Source organism: Heterocephalus glaber, unplaced genomic scaffold (genome assembly GCF_053883595.1).
Source record: "Heterocephalus glaber isolate CG9 unplaced genomic scaffold, H.glaber_assembly_v1.0 deba00000621, whole genome shotgun sequence".
NCBI classification, from domain to species: Eukaryota; Metazoa; Chordata; class Mammalia; order Rodentia; family Bathyergidae; genus Heterocephalus; species Heterocephalus glaber.
Genome location: NW_028258153.1, coordinates 10,039,294 through 10,051,449, shown reverse-complemented (window position 1 = coordinate 10,051,449; position 12,156 = coordinate 10,039,294). Strand labels below are relative to the sequence as shown.

At 35.3% G+C, this 12,156-nt stretch overlaps 1 protein-coding gene across 2 annotated transcripts in view; it reads right to left on the bottom strand.

The window, feature by feature from the left end:
- The window catches only part of Abca12 (ATP binding cassette subfamily A member 12), a 176,700-nt gene extending 165,112 nt beyond the window's left edge, over positions 1 to 11,588 (bottom strand). Inside the window, exon 1 of one of the 2 annotated variants that reach the window (XM_087206152.1) lies at positions 11,109 to 11,588. Coding sequence is in view for 1 of the 2 variants with exons in the window: in XM_087206150.1 (XP_087062276.1) it covers positions 11,109 to 11,177 (69 nt within the window). In the remaining variant the exon portion in view is untranslated. The remainder of the gene's footprint in view (positions 1 to 11,108) is intronic. The other variant, XM_087206150.1, reaches the window with a different exon arrangement.
- Positions 11,589 to 12,156: the final 568 nt, after the last annotated feature.

Genomic DNA, 12,156 nt, shown 5'->3' with positions numbered 1-12,156 from the left:
ATAAATATTGTTGACCAAATCAGTGACTGAATGAACCAACATAATGAATAATCAAGTCAAGGAGTGAGTGAATAAACAGGAGCTTGAAGATCTTTGCAATCCTCCCAATAGCCCTCTCCCCAACCTAGACCACTGTTGTGGTCTTGTATCTGCTTCTATCATAGAACTTAACATACTGTTACAGTCAACATTGTTTTTTGCCTGGTTCCCAAAGTAAACAGGTGGCTCTTTTATGAATTTTCATTACCTGGTGCAAAATAAGTGCTCAAAAATAGTATACTGCGTTGAAATTCCTATCAGAGAATTTCACCGTAAGGCACATTAGGAGCTGTTTTTTCTCCCTATCAAGATATGATTCTGCTCAAAAGTCACTAACTGCTTAGTATTTTATAGACCTATAAAACTGGCACCAGAGCAGTGGAAAACACATGTTCACAAGAACATTAACTGTGATATGCAAACAGTTATAGTGCTCAAATCAAACCATAGAGAATAAATTTTGCCTAAATTTAATGAAGTTAAAGTTGGAGCATATTTCAGCCTGGCTATGCAGTCAGACTTGATATCTTTTCTCCTCCACTTTTCAGAGCCTATTTCTTCTGGAAAATCTCAAACTTTCTACCTGAGGCTCTTCAATGCATTAAAATAATAGAAAGCTAATCAATTATTGATCCTTTAGTAATTCCTAACCTAAATTCTCACTACAATCTCCATTGTATGTCAAAGAGCACTATTTTCCTTACCAGTAAACTTATCACCAACTTGTTAGACTGAGTATAAGTCTTTAGGCAAGTTGTAAAAAATGAAGAAGTTCACTATAGGTCTAAGGAATCCTAAGATGTTTGATTTGATCATTGGTGAAATGCACCCAGATAGGCCAAATTGCTTAATCTAAAATCACACTTCTCAGACATTAATATGTGCACCAAATCATGCAGATTTAGATTCTTTGGACTTGAGGTGGGGCCTGAGATTCTGCATTTCTAGTAAGCTCCAAGGGTAGGTGATATTGTTGATCCACGGACTATACCTTGATCAGAATGGAGCTAGCTCTATTCTATCCCACCTTATTAGGAAGACTATTTATAAAGTCCTGGAATATTTTTGTTGGAAAGTTTCTGTGAGATAATTTAACAGATAGATTTTAGGGCGTTTGTAAACTTGGACTAAAAAATCACATATTTATTTTCTCTGGTTTAAAATTTAAATTTCCATTAATGATGAAAGTAGGCAAGAAAGCACAATGTTACTAGGAGTATTTGTAACTTTATCATCAATAGAAATCATAGATATTTTAAAATCACATGAGGATTCTTACAGATACCCCAAAATGCTATTTACATCACTATGTTAAAATTATGGTAATAGGGTGAAGGGAGGGCAGGGGAATGGGGAAAAATAAGAACCAAGATACATCATGTAAAGGTATAAGATCCCAATGGTGAATGTAACTGTATTGTATACCTAAAATGTACCAATAAACTTAATGGAATAAAATAAAATTATAGTAACTATGGGTACACTGACCTTGTCTTTGATGCTACAATATTAATAGCATTGAAATTTATGCTAAAAAATGTTAAAACTAAATAAATTTTGCCATAACACACATAAATTTGCTTCTTTAATATTTTGATAACTAAATGTCAATATAGTCATATTTATAATACATTTTATTTTATTTCATTATCAGTTTAAAAACACTATTGTTAGAAGGCCACCTGCTTGATCAGACTGCCAAAGACATCCATGGCATCAAAGATGCTAAGGACTCCTTGATCTGATAAAAATAAAACTCACTTGTTTTATTCTCTGAGCATAGAAGGCTAACATAATTTGCCCAAAGTTACATATTCAATTGGAAAGTAGACCAGAGGACAAATATCTGAATCTCAACATGTATTTTTTTATAATTATTGTGCTGCTGTTAGACTGAAAAAACATTACCAATGGAGTGCTGGAAAAATATGAGTGCAAGAAATATAAGCTGTGCTATTACTCTAGCCTAGTCTCTGATAGTCAAAATTAAAGTCTGCTCTTCAAATATCCTTCATACAAGGTACCAATCATATTTTATGTGACTCATTTGAAATGTAGACTATAAAAAAAAAGGTTAAAAAATTAACATTTGCAAATTTATTGGTTTGGTATTTGAAGACATAGTTATTCTTTAAAGAAAGTGTTCCTCTTAATCACAGGTCTAGTGCTCTGTAGCTTCTCTTAGAAGAGCCTATTAATTTTCTATGGCAACTTCATGAGAATTCAGAGTCCAAGATCAACATGCTAACAACACAAATAAACATGCACATTCAATGAGACATGTATTATCAGATATCTTTAAGTTGTCTTTTGATTGATCTAATTTGATGATTTTTTATGAGGGATGTTTTGGTAAATTCCAAAAGTAACTTTAGATATGTTTTAAACCTAGGAAAAACATGTGGTCTCTAATTAGAGAAGTTTAAGGAATTTAGACTATGTTAAAGCCAAAAAGAACAACAGCCCATAAACAAATCTGTTATAACAAGCTTTCCCTGGATCAGAGACACTTGAGAACATCTCTGTATAGTTCATTTTAGAGGGAGAATAAATATAAAGCTCTCCACACTGGGATCTTGGGAGTGTAAAGATTGAGAAATTAATCACAAAAGCAAGAAATAAACAAAATTTACATTTTGACAGCAGCAAGATTGCTCTCAATACCATTCTAAATATTATCATAAGCAACCTAGAAGGAAATATTATGTCAAGCACTCAAATACTAAACCAGTGAGCTATAACATTTTTGTTTTTGAAGGGCAAATATATTGATTTTTACAGAAATAGACTGAGGCACTACTTAAACACTTGGAGGAAAGTAGTTTTTAGAGGTTTAATATTTTTGCTAATATTTTAATTGTCTCCCTACTTCTATACCTTATTTGCATTCTATCCCTCTGTATTCTTGACAGTATCTAAGAACATATACACACTGAATAATTACAAATTCTTTAGTGAGCTGGGGCATTTGTGTTCTTTGATTTCTTCAGGGTTTATTCTCTATTGACATATCCATTCTGTTCTTTTTCTTCTCCTTCCCTTCCTGAAAAATTGAGTGCAAAAGTCCTTAAGTGAGGTCTTGTGAGGTGAGATTCTTCTCTAGAATTGGGGGAGCCACAGTGACCCAGTGAGAGAAATGAGTCCCCCAACAGAGCAAAGAGGATTTTGACAGTGAGAGAGGCAGATGTGGGGTCTCAGAGCTCAAGCTGTCAGAGTGGGAAGAGAGGGCAGAAGCAGCAGCAGGTGATTAGTTTTATATGGGAAAGCTGACCAAAAAATTCCCCATGAAGGAAGACAGGCCTCTCACTATCCATCAGGAAACTTGTAAAGATGGAAAAGAAAGAAACTAGGGTGAATTCTGCAGTGTTGGGTGAGAATTAACAATACAGGCATAAACTCTACATTTCCAAAATGTATAAAGAGACATAAAATGCAGTATAAATGTATGTGTTACTTATTGCCTACTTTCTGATTCTATGAGTTCTTTAGGCCTCATTTTGTACATTTTTTGTCCCAGTCCTGAATACACTCATTTTCTTAAGAATTGCTAGCTGCCCAGGCTGGGCTTGAACTTACAACCCTCTTGCCTCAGTTTCTCAGAATGCTGGGATTACAAGCATGCACCACCGCATCTGGCTAATATTAGCTTCATTTAGTGGACATCTTGGGACTATATGTCAGAATTGCTATTGGGGTGTTACCTTTTCTAAGTGTGGACACAGCTACAGAATATTTGTAAAAGATAGAGAAGGGTAATTGGTAGGTATAAGGGTAATAGATATGCTGCTCAGAGACTGTTGAAGAATGATACAGATGCATGCACAAATACAAACACCAGCATACGGACAAATCCAACATCAAATTTGACTTATTGACCAAATTTAAATATTAAAATACACTATAATAATAAAATGCACGATTGATTAAACTAGGAATCCATGAATCTATGCAGACATTAATAAATACATAAGCAAGCAGACAAATGAATTAAAGGCTTAATAAAAAGGATATGGTCATAGTCTCAAAACATTTCCCCACAAAGCCACATAAGTGGGCATCATGGACCACCTGATGGAACGCAATGGGCAGAAGACGGAATCTCATCTGTGATATTCTTGTCAAAGATGAATAAACTGACATTTAAGTTGAGAAAACAACAGATTCTCAGCAACACAACTGGCCATGAAGGTTCAAGGTGTCTTGGTCTTGAAAGTCAAGGAGAAGCCAAGAGACACCTTCAGACAGAAGGAGATGGCACATGTGAAAATGAGATACAGTATATGATTCTGAACTGGAACAATTTCAACATATAGTGAAGCTTGAATTGAGTCTGGGGATTTGATGATGCTAATGGGTTATATTTGTACAAAATGCACACTTAAGCATCCAAGTAGTGGGGCACCAATTGTAAATGACTCTGGAAGGTAACATTATTTGTACTGTTTCATTAAACCTGAAATTATTTCAAAATAAAAATTTAGAAATTATTTAAAAGTTCTCTACATATATTTTTTTAAATCCACGGTAAATTAAAAAATAGAGCAAAAGATGATGAGCCAGGAAAGCAGAGAAATATAAATGAGTTTCATATCCAGGAACTTCACTGCTGCATGCAGGTACTAAATTTGGGGGAATTAATAATGATGCCAGTGCACATTTCAGTGATCTTACAGTCTGTGAGTCGTCCACCAAAATTACAAGTTTAAACTTAAGCAATTCATCTAATCAATCAAATATTAATTCACTCCCAAATTTTCATTAACAGCTGATCTGTGGTACCTGTTAACTGAATTCAGTTAACTAGTAGCATTTGCCTGTGCATTTACAAAGAACTGTTGTTTTAAACTTTAAACTCTCTCAAACCTAATTTTGTGGAAAATCTGAGCAAAGCATCTAATTTCAATTTAGGTCATTCCTACTCCATTACCTCATCACAACCCTTTGTTCTAATTCCTGTTAGTCCATCTGATTCTATTTGTGTCTAGCATTATTATTTTCTTATCATTTCACTAAAGGGCAAAGGAGAAAATAAAGTACAGGTGGCTTTCAAATTAACAAGCTTTACTACATTTTTTTTAAATGAAGAAGCTACTTTAAAATATCATTTGGAGACTCCATAAATTTAATTACTTATCTTGATCTTCCTAAAGCAGAGGCTGCATACTGGTAAAATTAGAATTACACTCATGGAGGTATTCTGTTTATCACCCACAGATTTTGTTACCCTTGTGATTTTTAAAGGGATTTGGATGTCTTAAAACAGGAAATGTGTTCTTTATCCTATCAAGATCTACCATTGCCTAGATCTACCATTTCCTACTTCCTTACACTTGGTACATTTCACATGGTCACATTAACTATCTTGCCCCTATAGATATTTAAGTTTGTACCCCTTGGACTGGAGTGGTTTGAAGTTGATAATGTCAAAAATAAATGATATTAAATATGAAAACAATTTCTAAATTTCAATATGGATTATTTGCCTAACTCTGAAAACAAAAATAAAATCTCTAAAATGAGAAGTCTACATTGCCCTTTATGGAATCACAGACTTAGAGAGTCTTAAGAAAACTTAGAGTTCAAAAGCCAATACAATAATCATGGACATAAGTTTTGTATGTTTGTTAAACAAAAAAAATCATTGAGCACCTACTAGGCACCAGGCACTGAGGATAGGGCAATTAAAGTTTACAGCCTTTTGAGGAAAGAAAACGTTTTTTAAAAATCATGCCGAATGTAATGGATAACACTATGATGTAAGAAGTGTGTGATGACAGGAAGGGCGATAAAAAAGATAAATGAGTCTAAACCCTAAAACAGGAAAGTGGGTCAGGCAGAAGAAAAGATAACATGTTGGTGAAGGGTGAAAAGAAGTAGGAATCCTTCAAGCAGATGAAACATAGGCTAGGAAGGAGGTGAAGGTAGACTATTTCCGAACAGAAATAAGTCCAGAATTTCTGGGGCACCAAGAGTTAAGGAAACATATCTGCTATGTGGTTATCTGGCCTCTACTTGGGTGCTTCCAGACGGGGAAGTTCATGATTCTGTGAGGCGAGGGCAACTCATATTGTCTGACAGTTTTGCGTATGTTAAGGTAAAAATGTTCTTTCTGTGGATATCATTCATTTACCTTAGTTTGGCCTCCACTTCCACATGAGAATTCTGCAAATATTTTAAAACATTGAGCTGTCTCCTCTACTCCTATCTTCAACAACTCTATTAATGCTTGTTTCAAAATATCTTCCTTAGAATGAGTTTTTGTTTTCAAATGTTACTTTTATAATTATTGGCAGAATCTGATATATTACTCCAAATGATAGGAGCTAATATATATTGAAAGCTTAAAATGTACAATGTAATCTTAAGCACTTAACATATATTATCTCATTAACACAATAAGCTTATTTCCTCTTGCAGATGGGAAAATAGGGTCTTGAAAAGACTACATAATGTTTCTTTCCAGAAGCTACTAAGCAGTAGAGCTGGTGCTTGAACCCAGATATTCTGGATTCCACTCCAGCACAGTGGATCACTAACCTATTCAGATAAACCTCTATACAACCAGTTGTTACTGGGCCTCTTTGATCTGAATATTATGCTTTTATTAGCTCAGCCTTGAGACTAATAAAATAGTTTTTTAAATTATTTTAATATTAGAGAGCATTGAAAGTCATTTAAAAGCCTTTCTATAAACTAGAATCATAACTTTTTATTACAAACCTAAATATAAAACTTTCCCAACCTTCCATAACATGAAGTATGCCATCTCTTCCTTCCTTTCTATTCCTTTCTTTTTTCACTGTCCTATAAGACAAGGATATCTGTTATTTTCTAGTAGCAAGAGGAGTCCAAGGTTCACATTCTGAAATTTTAGGTTAGCACTTCAGATCTGGAATAAACTATAGTTCCACTCCCAAAACAAGGAAATAAAATGGCACAGAGTCTTAATCCACTGGACTTTCTGGTACTCGACACTGTTATCTACATAAATGACTCATCCAAAAACTAGCATCAAGAAAATTTTTTGAATTTCATACTTACAGATTAAAATGTATTTTGGAGATTGGTCACTTTGCTATGATGTACATGGAAACAATACTTTTCTCTGATGTATATAGAAACAGTATATTTTTATTGGACATTAGCTAATGTATTTTTTATCACTCACATTTCTGAATATTTACCTCATTACTTTTTATTGATTGTCTAAAGTTTTAAAGATGTATATGTCCAATATGTGTCAGATATTATAACCAATAGGTATAACTAAAATATTTTAGCAATTTCAAAGGGATTAGGAGAACAAATGGTTCAGATACAGAAGAGGTGAAAGAGACTGGAATATTTGATCACATACTCTAAATTGTACAGCACTGAGTTTATTTTCATCTGATTTAGAATTAAATTTGAAATTAGAGTTTAACCCCAAAGTTTTCTAATCTAAGCATTATTTTAAAGAGTAGACCATGTTAAAGTTAAAGCATTACTCTTTTCTCTAGTCACTGTGAAAGGAAACTGTTCAAAGAAGGCCAAGTTCGTGGGACAAAGTCAGGCTTGATCCATGATTTTAGGAATGGCCACAATCACTGGTTCTTTCACCAATCTGAATAAAAGTATGATTTACTTGCTAAATAGCTAGAAAAGAAAATACTTAACTGACATTAATTTTCATCTCCAGGCAAGAATTTTAGAATCACAAGATTTGAAACCCCTCCTTAAGCATGTGGTAGAGCTGATAGCCTCATGGCAGCTAGGAAGCAAAGAGAGAGGGGAAAGGGCCACAGTCCCGATGTACCCTGCAAGAGCTTGTGCCCCACAACCCAGTTCCTCCAAGGGGGCCTCACTTCCGTAAGTTTCACTACACTCAGTAGTGCTGCCATCTGGGAACCAAACCTTTGGGGACATTGCAGATCTAAATTGTAACAATAACGAATTTAGCTTTGTCATTTTGTATTCTTTTCATAAAGGGAGATCTTGCCCATGAATGATTCATCTAGCACTTTACACATTTGACTCTGTCTTCTTCAAATATTCTTTTTTATTGAGTTTAATTGGCAAATAAAATCATTAACCTATACTGTCCACAACATCATATTTTAAGATACTCTTCATATATTCTTATCTAGCAGTGTTTCAACTTTTATAAACATTAAAATGACATTTAATAGGAAAAAAAGATTTGAAGTTCTTCCTTGGTGTGCCTATTTAGGACCCATTATAATGGAAGATAAACTCTTATCCTGTATTATCCAGTTGTTCTGCCTGCAGGTCTTCACTGTCTTAGAACTGTTTCCTGTTATTAGCTAGCATCTCATTGGGCAACACTTCCTATTGCTAAGCATCTCCTCGGGAAAGTACCTTCATTTTTCTATTATCCGTAGAGTTAAATTATAAATTCAGCAGGTTAGCAACTGCATATAATAGATATTTATATACTATCTAACATTTTGTTGGTATTTAGTACATTTTCTATACTCTCCTTTAGTATTCAACTTTTTCATTAAAATTGAGAATTTATATGACCACAAATATTTTTAAATGGCAATATCTAAGCCCTCTTTACAGATATAATTTCTTTTTTGGTAGGCTGAACTCTAAACAAGGATCAGAGAATACTAGGAAAAGAAAACTCAAGAGCAATGAGGAAGTAGGGAATGCAAATAAAAAATTCATGATTGAAGAAATCTAACTTTGATCCTTAAATTCAATGGGTGACCTTGCATAAGACCTGTGAGCTCTCTGGGACTCTAAAATTAAGTCAGTTAGATTCAAGCATTCTGGCCTTTGATTTTACATAAAAGAGAGAAGGATACATTTATTTCATAATAGGTTCTAAGAGAAGTCAACCTCAAATACTAAAAAAACTAGACATTTTGCTTATCTTATTCTCATCCTATTTCTCAGACTACATTTTAGAGATTTTGGCTACATGGGAATAATATTATATTATTTAATGTATGTTTATACTGTAATGGGAAATTATCATGGAGTCATGGTGAAAACACATTTAGCATATCTGACTTGCATCCCCTCCAAAATATGTCACTATATACAGCAGAAACTGACTAAAATGGAGAAAAGTCTTGAAGTATCAATGTATACCTATTATTTTACAGATAAGGAGGGAAATTGTCATTAAAATTTCTGTGAATGGGCCGGGGATTTATCTCAGTGGCAATGTGCCTGACTCGCAAGTGAAAGGTCCTGAGTTCAATCCCTGGTACCAAAAAAAAAAAAATTCTAAGAATAAAATTTCTCAATGAAAAAAAATTACTTTCCTGAAGTTTTGGAAGGTTTTGTTTTTCTAATAGTTTTCAGAAGTTGTAAAGAAAGCATACAACCTCAGCATCAAATTTATCAACAACAGATATGCTGGTTTTCAGTTACTCTATGCTCTTCTTTTTAACTATTGAATTTTCTTCACAACTGAACTTTATGTAAATTTCTTCTTCTCTCTCATAACCTTGTCCTAGATTTCCTTTCACCATTTATCTGAATAAAGTATGACACACACAATGCCTCTAATCCCTCAAGAATCTATATGCCAAAAATTTACTACTTATAAGGCTCTTTTAAATATGAGCACATTTAAGTCTGGGTTTGATACGGCAGACCTCATGACCATGTTATATGTGAGGAAAAAAAACAGTGCTTAGAGAACTTGTCATATGGTCCAAAAGTCACAGGAGAGTACTGGCAGGAGCCCTAACACGGATGCTCTGACTACACCCCCAGACACGAGACTCTTTCCCTGCTGAAAGCCACCTAGAACCAGTCATGTGATAATGATGGGGAAATTTTTCTTTTATGCTTTATCTACAGATAAAATATTAACAATTTTATAATTTTATGTCCAACACACCCATCCCATCATCATATGACACTTTATGATTTTAAATTTTACTCATCAAGTTCACAAGGTTAAGTAAGCATACATCAGAACACTATGCAAGGTTTCAAGCATAGCAAGTCAGCCCAGAGACGAGGTGCATAGATAAAATGTTGGTTTCTGTGACACATATTATTTGCATATTTATATTATTCAGTGGAGGCTGGAAATGACCTCTACAAGAAGTATATTAAATGCCCTTTTTGATTCCCCTGGTTTTCAAACATTCTTCTGAATATATGACAATTCACATAAACCAGTTCCTCCCCCAGATCCCACTGAACTCTATCTGGTGAGGATCTAATAGCTGGCTTTGTAACTTTCAAAGCAAATATTAATGTAAGAGCACAAAGCAAGATGTTGCAGTGAGCAAAAAGAAGACAGACTATGACAGTAAAGTGCATCAATAATATTCTTAAAATATGAGATGCGTATACATGTATTACCTTTCCCTCTCTCCCTACCTATTTCTCTTTCTCATTTGGCATTTCTACTAAATGATCTGTTAGATACAATTCCCTTGGAAACATTTTATTTTGTTTTGTTTTTTGAGACAGAGTATTACTACATAGTTCAGGCTAGCCTAGAATTCACTAGGCAGCCCAGACTGGCCTGGAACTTGTGGCAATTCTCCTGCCTTAGTCTCTCAAGTGCTGGAATTACAGGTGTGGGCCAACATCCCCAGCTCTTAGGAGATTTTCTATACTAAACCTTCAAATTATTTCTGTCCTATATCTTAGCTTTTCAACCAAACTTTCTATTACTTTTGGTTTTCGAGTATATTTCTTTGAATTTCAAATGACTTCAAGTGATATGTTGCTTTCATTCATCCCATTGTTAACTAAATTCATTAAGAAAAATTCTGAAAACATTTCGAAATGAACGCAGAATTCAACACTCATTCCAATTCAGCCTGCGACAAGGCACATCCTTTTCTTTGCCCAGGGCATGTCCTGATTTACTCTTTAATTTACTGAAATCAAAAGGCTGCTTTGGGAGCATGTTAATACTCGCTCCATTAGTTAAAAGACAGATGGAGGAATGAATTCTAAATATCTTATTTCCTGCTTTTAAGAAACACCTTTAAATTCATTTCTTTTTCCCTCACATTGACATCGTATTTTAGGATTGCCTGGAGTAGGGTCCCATGCCTTGGGGTCCCACCCGTTTTTCAACTCACCGGCTGCCTTTTGACACCTAGCCAGTTTTTCCACACCAGGACCCGGAGCTGATGAAGCTGGGAAGCCATCCTTCAAACGCCCACAATGAGAGAATTCCTCTTTTCTCCTCCACTCCTCCAAAGAAGAATCGGTGCCCTGTGTAACTTGCCGTGTGTCAGTGGGCCGGGAGCCTTTTCATGGCATAGCTTTCTTTGAGGCCAGGCCAAGAAACCCACAGCTCTTCTCTTCCTACTGGATCTTTCTTTCCAGCTAATCCTTGTCCAACAAGCGCTTCTCAACCAACTTTTCCTCCAAAGAGAGGACCCAGATCAGCCTCTTCTGGTGGCTTGTGCTTATTTTAAAATAACATCTGCTTGTTGCATGAAGTCCAGAGTCAAGGAGAATGAGTATCATTCAGATAATGTGCCACTGTAAAAAAAAAAAAGATGTCCCACACCTCCTACTCTCTGTGAAATTAACTGCCTATCCACACCTTAGAGAACCCGTCACCTGGACTATACACGTCATGAGGAATTAGGTGGGACCCTTGCCAGGCCAGTAGGACTTGTCCTACATTCTCCCGCCTTCTTTTGTGACTGGTTCATAGTGCCTGCTCTGGCAGAGACAGAGCACAGAAAGCATTTCACACACTCCAAGCACAGACTCAGGGCCTAGTGATTCTTTTAAGAGTCAAGAAGTTTTAAGTCAATAGGCCAGAGTTCACCTGAGAAAGCTTTGAACCTCAGTCCATAATACACACACTGTGAAAGTATCAATTGTTAACCAAAGCTTAATGCTTTGATGGGGTTGAGGGCGGGCTAAGTTGGCTAGGTCCTACCTTCTATTGAAGTTTAGTTGGCTAAGCATAACGGAGAACATAAAATGACATACATTGGATTCCCTCATGCTGACAGCTATGGTTAAAGGGAATGGACTAACCCAGGATATTTCTGCCATTTCCTCTACCAAAGTACCCTCCTCCCTCTCTCATCTTCTACCTGTCAGAATTATCTCCAAAGCTGACATCTTCCATAAAACCTTTTTAGATATCCTCATATGATTTTTTCT